A 15,065-nucleotide genomic window follows, 5' to 3' on the forward strand; every position below is an offset into this window, starting at 1 on the left:
AGTAAGATATTGAAAAAGTACAAAAAGGGGTATGGCTAATTAAAAAAAAATACCGAATTCTTTCACCGAGAAAAATAAGATAAGAAACGAAGAAGAAGAGCTAAGAAGATGTGGATAGACCAGTTAAATGAGCTGGGGATAAACTTTGGAGGAATCGATGAAGATAGTGGCAGTAATCTCAAGCCTCATCCAACACTTGAAGAATTATAAGGAAAAGAGAAGGTATTGTACATTAAATCTACAAAAAAAAATTATATTTAAAGAAATGTTTATTTTAAACAACAATAATGTTGATAGCATTATTTTTTTGTTCTCAACTTTAAATTAAATCGTAAAAAAACAATCAAAACTTATCAGATAATATAAAATAATGTAAATATGTGTACAATATAAAAATTATGATTAAAAATGATATAAAAACAATTTTTTATTATTTTAACAACTACAATAGAGTGAAAATTTCATATGGTTTTTTATAAAAAACAGTTAATTATTTTTAGCTTTTAATTAGTTTTACAACAAATTGTATCGATTATTATAGGACAATTATTGGGAATGCAAAGAACTAGTGTCTCAAATCCAAGTATTTTAGATTCGAGAAAAACCCACAGATAGAAATCTATAGGAGTTAAATTGAAGGCCCCCTTAAGATGAATTTGTCCGAAGCCAGCGTTTCATATTCTTGCGTTGAAATTCTATTGATATAATCTGAATTTATGATAGGTTCGGGATACTTTACCTTCATTATTTAACTTCAATTTAAAATCAGATCTAATTATTTTTAGAACGGTGGCGACTTTAAGAAGTATCATAAGATGGAAAACAGAAAATCTCATATATGTGATTCCTAACAATAAAGAACATAATTAAATTTTATATAGATGTGAAGTACATGATTTTTGACAATATTACCATAAAATAATCAGTGTACGACATCGTCAAAAGCTTTCTTCTTTCATTTTCTTCATTTTAAACTGTATTATAGTTCATTTTAGGAATAATAGAAATTCGAGAATATTCCAAAGTAAGAGTGAAATGTTCGATGTTTTTATTTAACTTAAGTGTTTGATGATTGAAGATCTATTGCTTGTAGTTTAATGGGCTGTTATATGAATTGTCAATTGTCCTGCCCCAGTGAACCCCCATTTAAATTTAGAAAATATCAGACTATTTACTGCTCTAAGTTTTATTGGTATAATATTATCGGTACTAATTTTAAATCTTGTGGTACTTTGTTCAATTAAAAGGTTGTGTCTCTTGTCACAGTTTGATACGATTCTTTCCCCTGAATGGTATAGCTTGTCCTCAAGGAGCTAGACTCACGTTTGGTAAAATATTTCAGTGACTGCGCCAGTTAAGATATTTTGTACAAGAAGTATAAACTTCTTGTATTTTTAAACTGGCAAATTAACTTCATATAAATTGTAAGAGAATTGACTTTCTTCGTTATCCTATTCAACTCATATATCCTTTGTATTGACTATAATTACCTATTTGTTCTCTTTAAAAAAGCAAGGAATGATAATATCTACCAATTCCATATATTGCACACCAAAAAATGTATAGATTACTCAGGAAGGTCTTTCAGGCTCCAATATCGCTGTTAGAAGGGTTCATAGAAATTTTTTCACGTAATATAAGTTTTTACAACTTTGTTAATTTGTTTAGATGAATATTCAATTCCCACAAATAATTCATAGTCGTTCAAAGACTGAAAAACCACTGTTCTTAATTTTTCTATACTTTTAGACCGCGTAACTATTCTGGAAGTTTTATTTCGCACATTCCCGATGTTCCTGAATACGTCTACTTCGAAAAAACTCAATTTTAGATCAAAAAATGACTTGTAGAAGTAATATTGTAGAGTAAATAACAGATGGACATAGAAAAAATCTTTTATTTTGATAGACTTAGTAGTATGATTTGTCTCCACCCTCAAAATATGCTTCAATTTCGGGTAAAACATCTTCATCGGCGCCAGTGAGTGTTCTCTTGAGATTTTATAAGGAAAAGTCGCTAGAGACCATATCTGGAGAAGAGGTGGATGCAATTCGAAACCTAATTGATGTGATTGTGAGTTCGCGCTGCACCTACTTTTGCATACCCAAATAATCACTCATTATATGTCCAACAAGTTCCTTTGGCGACATCTTTAAGGTCTCGGTAGTCGGTGACGTTCTCTGCATGCTTCGTCTTTGGTTCTCATTTCGCCTGGTTTAAACTAATCAAACCACTTCTCAACGGTTGATTATCCCGAAAGAAAGTCCGAGTAAAACCAATCCTTGGCTTTAATAGTTTTGTTTGTCAAAAAGCAATGTTTCATTAGCATACGAAATTCCTTTTTTTCAAAGTGATAAAAGTTGCTTCACTCAAAATGGTATAACTCACAAAGTATTAGTACGACAACTGTCAAAATTATGCTTATGCCTTTCGAAGGTTAAGACTAACTGAAAATAACATAGTTTCACTTCCAATAGTACCATATTTGTGTAAACTTGTGAAATATTCAGCCCACCTAATATACCGAGTCAGTGACGGGCGATTGGTTTTGACAAAGATATTTCGAAACTATCATAATATATTTTTTATTCATATTATTAATAAGATTTTAGATTTTCTCTTCACTATGCAAAAACCTATGTGAATAATAAAAATCTGGACAGGTAAATCATATATCTAAACACTGTATTTTGTTTCCAAAGTAATATTTCAAAGGTCATTATTTTCCACAACTTTTCCAGAAATGGAAACAATTTAATAGAAAAATGACTATGTTTCTGATGACCAATGCCCCCCAATATTTACATATTTATGAAATACGAAGACGATTGTTTCTTTTCTTTCGCAAAAACCAATAAAAGAAACCGAGAAAAAGTTATGTGAACATTATCCTGAAGGTTTCAAAAGTAGCCATATTTAAAAGTCACTCTTCCATCAAACCGCCCTCGTACACATAGTAGATAGCAAGAAACGTCGAATCAAGTTAATGATGAAATATTCTCATGGTATTCTCATCGATTTAAATCAGTGGTACTACCAGGAAGAGAAATTCTCTCTATTTCTGATTTGAGAGTTGCTATTAGAGATAATGCGGGATCGTTGGGACTGAATTTCCCTTCTGCTAATACATGATCAACGTTAACCCTTGGATATGGATTAATTATTCCAGCACTTAATGGTCTGACTAAAGGAGATGGCGCTGTACTAGACCAAGCTCCTTTAGGGCCCGTTGGAGGCTGATCAACTTTCCTAGGATCGGTCGTTCTAGGGCGCGGTTTAGGAGGAGGCGCTTTCAAATCATCTGTTGATCTAAAAACCAATAAATTTCTTGTACTTTCATGTTCTATATTTACATCTGCACACTGTTAAAAAAAATTTTACCTATCAACTGCCGAACGACTCTTTATCTCCGTGGTAGCTCTAGAGGTAACGTCAAATCTCTTCTGTTCAACTGGACTTGTTCTTCTACTGCCGAATAAACTGAAAGTATCGTCGAGGAGGTCGTGAAATCTCTTCCTCATTTTAGTTAAGTTAGTGGAAGTGTTAATATCGTTTATTCCTTCGTCCACACTTACACCTAAATTTGAGAGAGAAAAATACGCGACATGTAAAATATTCAAAAACATTTCACTAATATCTGGTATATCAGATTCGAATGGAGGTCCATGTTAGAACTGACATTAGGAGATAAAATCCAAAGCAAAGAACTGCACAGAATGGCGTCCCAGGGATGACGCCTACAGAAACAGAGGACGACCATCTACGGACGATTTGACAAGGATCCAAGATGTCCAAGACCGATCAAAATGGTCTAGGTTAAGAGACGAAATCACTGCTGAGCATAGTAGTGACTGAGACAGGCTGCTAAATGATTTGAGTCCTTCATGACTGCCGCCTTACGAAGTGCTAAACTAAGCAAGCGGCATGAACTTGTACGACCCCCCCCCCATTCAACTGTCTTCCAATTATTACAATATAAATAGAAGAGAAACATGGTAACTGGTAGATGAAATAAAGTGAAAAGAGATCTAGAAAGATATGTTAGAAAATGTGTCAACGATTTTTTGAAAAGAAATAAAGGAGAATAAAGGAAATAATCATACCAGATAACCACCAAACTTATGAAAACAACTTACCGTGATTCATTTTTTCTTTGTGCATGGTCCAAACAATAGGTCCAATAACACCGGGGTCTTCAACGGCTCCGAGACTTCCATGTCTCGTCAAACCGAATTTTTTATAAATTTCGTCGTCCTGATCTTTAAAATCGTCATCAGGTATATCTAAATGATGTATACTGACTGGTTCCAAAACTTTATTGAGAGGTTCCGGGATACTACCTCTGAAATATAGAATATTTTTAATTGTACAAAAATTAAAAAACGGCTTTCAGCTGGCTGGTATTACAAAAAGACAAATGACAGAATTGCCAGGACGACGTTCTTTAATAGTAAAAAGAAGCAAACATTTAAAATCTCCAGAATCTTTACAAAGACTTGGTATCCATTAAATATCAATTTAAGATGATGAACCATGTTAAAAGATACTTTTTAAATTGATATATTACCCAATAATGATCATTGTCCAGAGTGGGGCTGGTCTACAGTGATTTTTTAGGCTGCTTTGTTTTTGTTCCGTTTTTTATTATTCCAAAATTTAAGTGACCAATTTGAAGCTGCAAAAAGATGACTCTATGGGTCAAACTTGAGTGTATGATTTGAAAATGGCAATGGGATAGATGACGAGAATTAACAGTCAGAATCGAAAAAATTTAGCAGCTATCAGTAAGTGGTGGATTATCATGGAGTTCCGTCCAAAGAATTGGAATGAAAATAGTTGCTTTCTCGGGCTCTGACTGACAATCCAAGGGAATATTCAGTTGGAACATGTCGTGTTTCGAGATAACAACTTAAAACTAATCCAATTTTTTATGCTAAAGGCGCATTGCTTGAAGAGTTTGCTCCCCCAGGGCAAAGTTACAATCTAACCATTTATTTGGAAGTGATTATGCAATCGTGTTATTTAAAAAATACTCGATTTATGGCAAACAAGGGACTGGTTGTTTCTCCTTGATAATTCCCCTACAAAAGCATTCGTCTCCGTTCAACAGTTTTTGGTTTACTAGGCTGCTCCTCGTAGTTAATTTGCTTCACCTAGTATTGTGTGATATCTTTCCATTTTCACGCATCGAAAAAAGGCATGAAAGCACTCTAATTCCACAATATTGATGGGGTCGAAAAAAAAAGCAATTAAGCAGCAGTTGTTTCTAAAGATGATCACAAGAACTGTTTCAAACAGAGCCAATGGGACTCTAATTCCACAGCAATGAAGAGGCCAAGAAACAACGATGAAGGAGCGGACGTTTCTAAAGATGATCACAAGAACTGTTTCGAACAGAGCCAATGGGACATATATATTGGTTGTAATGGAAAGATTTTTTTTTCAAATAATACCGCTTATTATTGCACTCTCCTTGTTATATATATTATTTGCTCTCACTCAACTAACGAGTTTTTCAACAAATTGTATTTGATAGTAATATTATATTCTAATAAGATAGTTTTGAGTGTTACTTCACTGTTTACCTCGGAAAAGATTTTACTGACGGCATGGATAAATATGATTTTGGACTGACTACACCTGGTTCGAAATTTCCTCCGAAATCGGTATCCGGTGAATCTTTTCTACTACTATCGGAATCGAAAACTTCCATAGGAAATTTTCTGATACCCATTGGTGCAGTTCTGTTAAGAGCAGCTTTCGGTCTTGGTGGTTTTTTCGGCGGAGTTCGACGCTGTTTTTTAATGGCCATTAAAGGAGAAATATCCAAACTTCCCGAACTACAAAAATACTTTCATTCTGATCATTAATCATGGTACATTTTATTGATTACCTTGTTGAAACGGAACTGATTGAACTTCCTGGTCTGCTTCCGGTCGTCACATTTCTTGTAGTATCGTTGCTGTATCTGATATAAGTAGGCGATTGTTTCTTCACATCTCCAACGAATCCTTTATTATCACGGCTAACTCCTCTTTCGAAAATATGCTGTCTATTTTCCACTCCAATACTAGTCGGTGTACCTACTCTCTTCTTTTTCTTCGAGCAGCCCAAAATAAAAGCTAATGTCAAGAGGAACACCAGAAAAACCGCTATCGAGATTCCAATTACCATCCAAGTGTTTTTGGCGCCGGAAAGACCTTGTGGCTCACTGGGCTTAAGATACGCTGAAATAGCTCTTAATTTATATTTTTCATAATTTATGGAGATCAAAGAACAAAGTAAAATAAAGTTTAACCATCAGCTTTAGTTGGGGTTAAGGTGCTTTTCGTGATAATCACTAGGACGTCGAGCCTATCATAACATAGCTACTTTCGAGGAAATCTTTTGAGAACTAGGATACAACAGTAGAATAGAGCCCCTATTGTTGTATTCTAGTTTTTTGAATGACGTAAAGGAAGTTAAAGAGCATTTTTTTATGGAGCCGGGTCTACTGCAATTTGTAGTTTGAAGAAATTGGCTTAACACAAATTATAAAACATTAGTAGTACTTTGTAAACGTATACAACCTATAAAAATAGAATGAATGCTACGTACGCTCTGCTTTGATTAGAAATGGATAACCCAATTCCTTCCTAACCTCTTCGTCTGTTAACAAATGCATATCGTTAGCGGCTATAACAGCAGACACAGGTTTACCATCCAGAGACACATGGTAAAGAACCTCTATTGTATTCAAATCAGTTCTATTCACTTGATGAATATAAACATTAACCAATTTTCCATTTGTTTGACGTTTAGCTCTTCCGTTTCTTATGCCTAAGTGCTTCTCTTGCTGTCTACAGTACGAAATATTCTTGTTTTTTATATTCTAGATGGATTAAAAGACATAACTAACCTTTGAAAGGCGGTTTTGTATAGTTTAGCTAAGCTATTTTTGAGCTCTACAATCACAGGGTCTTTTCCATCACTTTTTAATACTGTTAATAACCAGAATTGTCTATCGGCATCGAAAAAATCTTCTTCGCTGCTATCAATGTCGCTATAATTTGTATATGTTGGAGTAGGCTTTATTTCACTTTCAGGTACACGTGAAGATGTGGTACAATCAATTGAACATTTTGTGGTGTTTGTTTTGGAACTCTAAAATTATTTTAATATAATGTATATCCCACATAATTTTTGAGTTTAAAAATAGGTTGTTGTCGTGACATCGGTTAACATTAAAATGCTAGAAATGCCGAAAACTTTGTAACCATACAAGGAAGCTTATCCGTAAAATTCGAAACCAACAAAGGCTTGAAACAGAGTTGTTTGATTTTCTACTGACTTAGTACTCATAACCAGAACAAAACAGAAACTACAAAAAATGTTTTTACTATTTGAAAAACCAAATTTTTAAGCTGCATCCGATTAAAAATCGTAACAAAGCAAAACAAGGAGTTCCGGTTCGATAGAATACAGGAGTTTGAATATCTGGGAGTGACGTTAAGAGGTCCAGGAGACGAAATTAGCGAAATCGACAAAAGATTGACAAGGGGCAAACTTATTAAGATCCAAAGATATCTCAAAGGGTAGCGAAGCTTTGGGCAGTTATGCAACCTATGGTGTTATATGGTAGCGAATGCTGGGTCACCCAGATCGGTTACACTTTCAGTAAGTGCAAAATGACTACGTTGGTTGGGACATATATGTGGGGGAAAAAAGCCTACACAAGTTGAGAAGGTGCATAAAGAAGAAGAAGGCGTCCACGTTGAAAACGGCTAGAAGCATGTAAGGAAGACTGCAATGCAGCCGTGAACAAAAGGAGTTGTAGTAAAGTATTAAAGAGACTTCAAGCCATAGGCCTTTCAGGCTTGCTGTGCTGTTCTATATATATATATTAGTTAGAAATAAGAAAAAGCATTTATAATTCAGTTGGACAGATCTCTAAACATGACATAGTTCACTTTTTTTAGAACCAAAATATTTCACGCAGAAGCCGAATGTGAAGAAGGAAAACTTTTATCCTAGAAAGATCAGGAAGACAGAGTCGGGATTTTCGTTAAAAAATTAGTGCTTGAAAGAGTAGGTATCGGGGGATTTAGCGAGAAATGGTCAAAAATACCGAAAACGACGGAAATCTGAATATATTCTAAGAGTCATTGCCAAATTGGAAAGCAAAAAGGAAACGATGTTTTTTATACGCACAATAAAAATTTCGTCAAAAGGGATATCCAAAGTAACAGAGGCAAATTCTGAAAGGAATATCAACAACTGCTTCATTAAATTATTTGATTTTGTACGTTACCATCAAGTTGGAATGGGATAATGTTTTGGCCGGACTTAGCGTCCTGCCATTATGAAAGGACAACTCAAAATTGAATATACCAAAAGCCTGTCCAATTTAAGATTTTTGATTAATTTTATGTAGCCAAGTTCATGATGGAGATCGACAAGCCGAAAGTAAGGAAACAATTAAGACGGAGAATTTTTAGAGAAATACGATTAGATATTCAAGTCTTCTTAGACCTAATTAGAGATGCTCACAGGTAATTACGGGTCCCTCCATTTAGTTATTAACTTTGTTCGTTGCTATGCCGTTAATTATGGCAAAACTATCAAGACATACGTTGACAATTTGATATAATATAGTAGCGATTAAGTAGTCAATTAATTTGACAGTATATTTTGGTTTATTATTTCAGAAAGTTTAGATAAAATTTTGAATAAGTTGTTTCACAATTTTGTGCGTTAAAGAGTTAAAACTACGTACTATTTCCGAAGACTATTTATTTGTTTAAATATATATTTTGTTTGAATTCTTCATTTCTAGTGTTTCCGTCTAAGGTTTACAATATAATCAACATTGTCAAAGAGAAGAAACACAATCTATTATTTACTTTTCTTATTTTCAAAGTACCTTGGACTTTTCGGCATATAAATCATTTTTATTGGTATTTTTGTACTAACAACGCGTGTGTTTGTGTGATTGTCAGTGTACCCTGAATAATTCAATTAAAATTATTCATAATAGTCGATTGATTTTCAAATATCAAAAACATATAAGCATTTTTATTTTTTTTCTATATAGTTCTTCCATATACACTATCGGTCAAAAGTTTTTGCCCCCTCTCTCATAATACATTCATTAAATTTCAAAATAATACATTTTAACAAATTTCGAAGGTCAAAACGATGTCTTACAATCGAGCACATGTTTATATTTTGTCGGTGAATGCGACAAGTTAAAACTTGCTAGTACTGGCTAATATATTTATTGTATAAAAGAAATTTAACGCCATTAATAACAATCTAACTTATTGAAATTCAATGTCATTCATAATTTAAGCATCAAGCATCAATTTGAATATTGCTTTGTGAAATGGATGAATTTCATTTGTTTTAAAAGAAACAACGAAATATTTATTATTGTTTTACTTTTATATATATTTTTTCATTAAATTTGACCATAATTTCAATCCTAGACGATAAATACATAAGTATTCGAAAGTTCGGAAATATATTATAGTTAGTACACTTTGGTGTTTAATTTTGCCACAATCCCACTGTCTTATTTATATTCTTTAAAATATCAGTATCAAAATCGATCATATTGTTTTCATTTGTTATGTTTCACGCAAACTATAGGGTGGGCACAAACTTTTCATCGGCAGTATAGTTATTTTCCGACCTAACCTCATTATTTACCGAATTTGATGATTCAATGAACACGGTTGTGACAACAGTTTTTGTCTTGTAAATCGTCGATTGATTTTCTTCAAAATCCCAATTTGATTCGTCCTCGGGACCATCGCCGGAGCCAGTCCAAAAGAAATCTTCGAATTTATACGTACTTTGGTCCCTATACGTATTTTCTAACAATAGAAGATCTGAAAAAATATTTTAGAAATACTTATTGTTTAAATAATTGGATAATTATTGACCTTGGTTTATAAAAAATGCTGGAGAAGAAAACTGTGTATCTAACAAAAAGTATTCGATGCACAGATAAATTGTTAATGAAAAACATTGCGAGTTTGTATAACTAGCGAAATAATTATTGCATCAAAAACACACAAAAGAGTACACACTTTGTTTGTTCATCCAAAAAATAGGTCAGTGGAGCACTTATATATGCTTAAATGTGAAGAAGAACGCTTCGAAAACGTTCAGAAATCGATTAGTTTCAAAGTTATCCAATTTTGAAATTTCCCAAACGAGCTCAATCAAAGATATTTGATAAAAAAGATAGAGAATTATTATGCTAATGCTAATTGAAAACTCGTTTAATGAAAAAAATTATGCAATAAATTACCGAAGCATTAATTTCAATATGAAACTTAAAATAAAAGTAGAGTTGCTAGGAAAATTCAATCAAGTTAAATCGATTTTCTTCAGTTTATTTCATGTTGAATAGAGTTCGTAGTGCCTTGTACGGATATGATCGAATTCAGGAATTCCCTGTCGCATATCTTTGTTCAGATTCATTTAAAACATGCCATCATGTCCTTTGGATTCCTTTCCTTTTGTTTTTTTATCGATTCATTAACTTCATTAACGGTATCGTTTACCTTTGGAATTGAAATTTGATATTGACGGTTATTTGTAGACTGTTAACATAATTTAGTAATTATTCAAATCATATTCTATTTGTTTTATTTGTTAGTATATATAAAATATTCTACTCGGATCCTCCAATGTAAAAAAGACACGTACATCTACAGATCTATAGATCCAACAGGTTCTACTTCAAAGATTTTATACCCATTCCATTTTATTATTTCCGTAGTAACTATAGATTCCTCTGTTCCGAAAGTTGATTTTCCTCACATCTCTTTTGACTTTGGAAGCTGCGAGGCTGAATAAGTCAGATGCTACGACGTTAAACCATTTCCACAAATTCCTAGACCAAGACATTAATCTCTTTCCAATGTTTTTCTTTCAAACTCTTCTAGTTTTTGCTCGCAATTTGCGTCCAGGGTCCAATCTTGTACATAACACAAGAGAATTGGAAATACATTGCACTTGAGCATCCAGGCTTTCATGTTCTCAACTTCAAGCTCAGGTAGCAACTTCATAGAAACTTATTATCTTCATAATCGATGAATTAGTCAATATTTGTAACCAGGTAAAGAGAAAATGATGTGAGTGTGGTGGAAGAAATTAAACACCATGAAAGACACTCAGCTTTAGAAACTACTTTAAAATATACAGAGTAGGTGGAAAAAATATAGTCCCATAAAACCCAGATTTTGCTTCTATTGGATTTCGCGGCTAAAAAAGCGACAGACGAAGAAAAAAATCATCAACTTTTTCACTTAAGTTTGAATAGTTTAAAGTTATATTCAATTAAAACAAATTTAGTTTGAAAATGTTTAATTTCAAAATGAAAATTTTGACGTTTTCAAAATTATTTGTGAGAATTACCACAAGAAACTTAATCGTCGTTGTATAAACTGTAACAACACCCAGTTAATCGTTTTTTTCTGTTAGAGTTGAGGTAAAAAAAAATTAAATTGGAACCTTTAGATAAGTGAGAAATAACAAAAATTAAACATATAAGAATATGACAATATAAATTTAGAAACCAGTGACGAAGAAATAACAAGGAAACATGTTGATGGTTTTATTAAAGAAAATAACACCATTTTTATTGCACAATACAAAACCTGATGATAATATTGTGAAGCCTAGTTGATTGCTGATAATTTTGCTCTGATACCCAATAAACAACCCGTTTTCTAAATTTGTTTATGCATGTATATCGTGTACACCAATGGAATGCTGGAGATTTTAGAAGAAAAACTTATAAAAACTGTGCAAAAGAAAACACTAAATGAATAATTTTCGTCACTGATCACATATTCCAATATGGCATCAGCATTTGCTTATTTTCTTCTAGATAGTGGCTAAATGAAAGATCTTTTAGCAGATGGATTGGTCGAAAAGGAACTTCTAGATTTCTTTCTAGGGGGTCACCTAAGATCGATTTTTTTCATAAAACACAGGTTTAGAGAGAAGAAAAGACATGCGGTTGGCCTGGACCAAACTTTCAAAATGAATGTGACCTGGATATGTGAATTTTTGAATGCAAAAGGTAATATTTAGATGAAAGACAAAAAAAAGCATAAAATTACTAATACGTTGAGAAATAGGAGGAAACATAAAGGTATAATAGGGCTAGAAGAAGCAGGGAAAGGCGACTATCTTACCTGGATAGAATTGAGGAAAAAAATCAAATACAGTGATGATAATGATCTAGAAATAATTTCGAGACCCAATTTGTAAATATAACTATTTAAAGGGTGTCCCGCATTAGAAGCAGAGCAGAGGCATACAAGGAAGCCCAAAATATGCAGTTTGAGACCGGGCAACTCACCTCTATACCAAGTTGCATCCCTGAGCCTCAACGTACAGCCGAAAATTAATATATTTGCTTCCCTTTAACTTGAAAATACCAAATTTGGTACTTTATATGAGAACTCTTAAATAATGGTAAGTAAAAGACGATGGAACCATTCTGGGAGGTTAATTACATAACCTAAAATTTGTTATGGTTAATTTAGTCCTATTGCCTTCTACTTTTAACTGCCTAATATAGTTAAAGTAAGCCTGTAGCCATCATATTTTGAGCTTTATACGCCTCTGCTTTGTGTCTGTTTGCAACTTGCCATTCCATGTTTCACGTGTTGTTGCTCAGTAGTCACTTCTATTTTCTATTCAATAAAATCTCGGTATTTATTCTGAATCGTCCTCTATCCGTCTACATTTTACAACAGTAAATTTATAAATATAAAAGATAGATAGATAGATAAAATGAAGAGCAGTGGAAAAATGAAGCGTAGATGTTAATGAGAATTAATTTCTTCCAAAAACTCAACTGCCACAATACGTGAAGAAATGAGTATTTGAAGAAAAACGCAACGAGCCGAATGACATGTTACAGGTTCTTATACAGGAGATCCTGTATATTTAGACCGAAATATACGGGGTGGTACTTCAAATTCACAACTTATTCTAGTTGTTACTGCTGGAATGAATTATCTAACAAATAATTACTGATGTATATGTGGCTCTATATAAATAAAATTGGTAACGAAAATAAACAAAAGATTATTTACAAATCATCTTATAATAATTACACTCCCCACAAAATGTATTCAGTTTTGAGGATCTTAAATATATTTTTTTAAATAAAGCTTGTCTGTATTTGGATATTGTTTATAATTTTTACAAATAATTTGGTTTGGGCCCCTTCCGCAGTAAAAAACAGTAAGAGAAGAACATCAACAATTATTTAATAGGAAAATTAAACGTTTTATACCCTCTGAGGCTACGAAAAAATATATATTCCGTGATTAACTTGTGTGCAATGTGTAGATAAAAACTTTGGTTTAAAATAAAAAAAATACACCTGTTCCGTAAGTTCTAGTTGACAACTTTTTGACGTCCACCGTAGATAAATCAACATTGTTTGTATCAATCACTTGCCCTCCACTACCCCACACTATAACTAGTCCTATCACGAGCCATCTCCACAACATTCCTATGCGATCGACCTTCGAAAGGGACACCCTAAACCAACTCCGGTAATGTTTTTACATATTCTGATGATTTTCTTCATGGTCCGGATGGTTGTTTCTCGGTTGTTTCAGTGATTGATCAAACGAGTTGATAATGCGCATGCGTATGTTTGATATTTTGTCTGGTTGCTATTGTCGATGACCAACAATGACAACAATCATATATATGTGGGTATAATGTATAATAATTGTCTATTCCTTTTATAACGGATGGACAAGTATGTTATATTTGTTTATTTGTCATTTTTGAATAGATATACAGGGTAGTTTAACTTTTAAAAGTAAACGATTTGAAAAAATGGAAAACAATTGGAAGGAGATTGTTAGAAATATTGGAAAGAACATGATTTTTTATTTTTTTTACTTCGGTACTTTACGAGAAATGAAAGGTACTGAAGGAAAGATGGATGTGCAAGAATATGATTTAATAACTATGTAGTACACCATACACCAACAGAACTAGTGCTCTAAGTCAATTTATTTGAACTATCTTTAAACGTGTAAAATGTAAACTATCTTTAGATAAGCAGGTTGAATGGTAAAACTATTTTTTTTACCTAAGGTGAGAAATATCAGTGTTGATGGAAATGACATCAAAATCATGGATTATGAAGATAACTTTCTGTTCCACACACTTTACAGAACAGAACATTAAAGATTGAAGCTTCTATGCAACTATAAAAACATGATGCTTCTTTAGAATCAAAATGTTCGTCACAGTCTATATCACATCGTCGCAATTAAATCTTTTAACTCTTAAATCTGTATTGCAAACAAAAAATTATCGGGCGGGACTAGATCAGAGCTATACGGTGGATGTTCAATCTTTGCGAAGCCACATTCGTGTACAGCAACCTTGGAAAACTTAGCAGTGTGGATTGGGGCGTCGTCATGAAGAAAGCGTATACATCATTTGATTTTGCTGGGCCTTTTGTCAATAATTTTTTGATGCAGCTGTTTTAGTAAGTCAGAGTAATCAATCAAGAAGATACCCTCTACCCTCGCAGTATTGTAGGCATTACTTTTTGGCTTTCATTGCTTTTTTTAATACAGGTTATCCTTTCCGATGCCATTCCATGGAATCTTTTTGGATGTGGAGTCATCATTTTGTTCTCGCGGTAAAACTCTAAATCTTCTTGATTCTAGGTCTCTTCTGTTTCAAAATTAATTTTTTCAAGATAAATAAAATTCACGTTTCGACTTTTCTTTAAGTCGTTTTCAAAATATTTTTGAAAAGTCGAAGCGTCAATTTTATTTATCAAAATATTTTGATAAAGACTTTTAAAAAAACTAATTTTGAAACAGAAGAGACCAAAAATCAAGAACATTTAGAAACATAAACATATCAAAAAGTCTAAGAAATAAGAAATTAAAGAAAATTGTCTATTAATAATAATGAAACCTCATAATGTTGCTCAATTATGGTTTGGAGTTGTTTTTCTAAGGATTTGATCAAAATTGACAACATAACGGAAAAGGAACAGAACAAAAATTTTAGAA

The 15,065-nt window shown here is 32.9% G+C and overlaps 1 protein-coding gene across 2 annotated transcripts; it reads right to left on the bottom strand.

Moving 5' to 3' along the window:
• Window positions 1-256: 256 nt before the first annotated feature.
• On the bottom strand, window positions 257-13,591 carry LOC130893210 (uncharacterized). 2 transcript variants are annotated; one of them, XM_057799137.1, is made up of 9 exons: window positions 13,397-13,591; window positions 9,691-9,872; window positions 6,899-7,143; window positions 6,598-6,839; window positions 5,894-6,227; window positions 5,586-5,840; window positions 4,137-4,342; window positions 3,382-3,577; window positions 257-3,309 (listed from the first exon to the last, which is right to left on the bottom strand). In XM_057799137.1, the coding sequence occupies exons 1-9, from the start codon at window positions 13,524-13,526 to the stop codon at window positions 3,012-3,014; spliced, it is 2,088 nt and encodes a 695-aa protein (XP_057655120.1). In that variant the 5' UTR covers window positions 13,527-13,591; the 3' UTR covers window positions 257-3,011. The 2 variants fall into 2 exon arrangements, with proteins under 2 accessions (XP_057655120.1, XP_057655119.1); XM_057799136.1 differs by having other exon boundaries at window positions 9,679-9,872.
• Window positions 13,592-15,065: the final 1,474 nt, after the last annotated feature.

Source organism: Diorhabda carinulata, chromosome 4 (genome assembly GCF_026250575.1).
Source record: "Diorhabda carinulata isolate Delta chromosome 4, icDioCari1.1, whole genome shotgun sequence".
NCBI classification, from domain to species: domain Eukaryota; kingdom Metazoa; phylum Arthropoda; class Insecta; order Coleoptera; family Chrysomelidae; genus Diorhabda; species Diorhabda carinulata.

Bases quoted from the DNA above. Each gene is read 5' to 3' on its own strand.
- LOC130893210 (XM_057799136.1), bottom strand. From the start codon at position 13,526: ATGTTGTGGAGATGGCTCGTGATAGGACTAGTTATAGTGTGGGGTAGT. The intron at 9,873-13,396 runs GTGTATTTTTTT...ATATTTTTTCAG, and splicing joins AACTAGAACTTACGGAACAG to ATCTTCTATTGTTAGAAAAT. The intron at 4,343-5,585 runs GTAAACAGTGAA...TCTATATTTCAG, and splicing joins TCAGTAAAATCTTTTCCGAG to AGGTAGTATCCCGGAACCTC.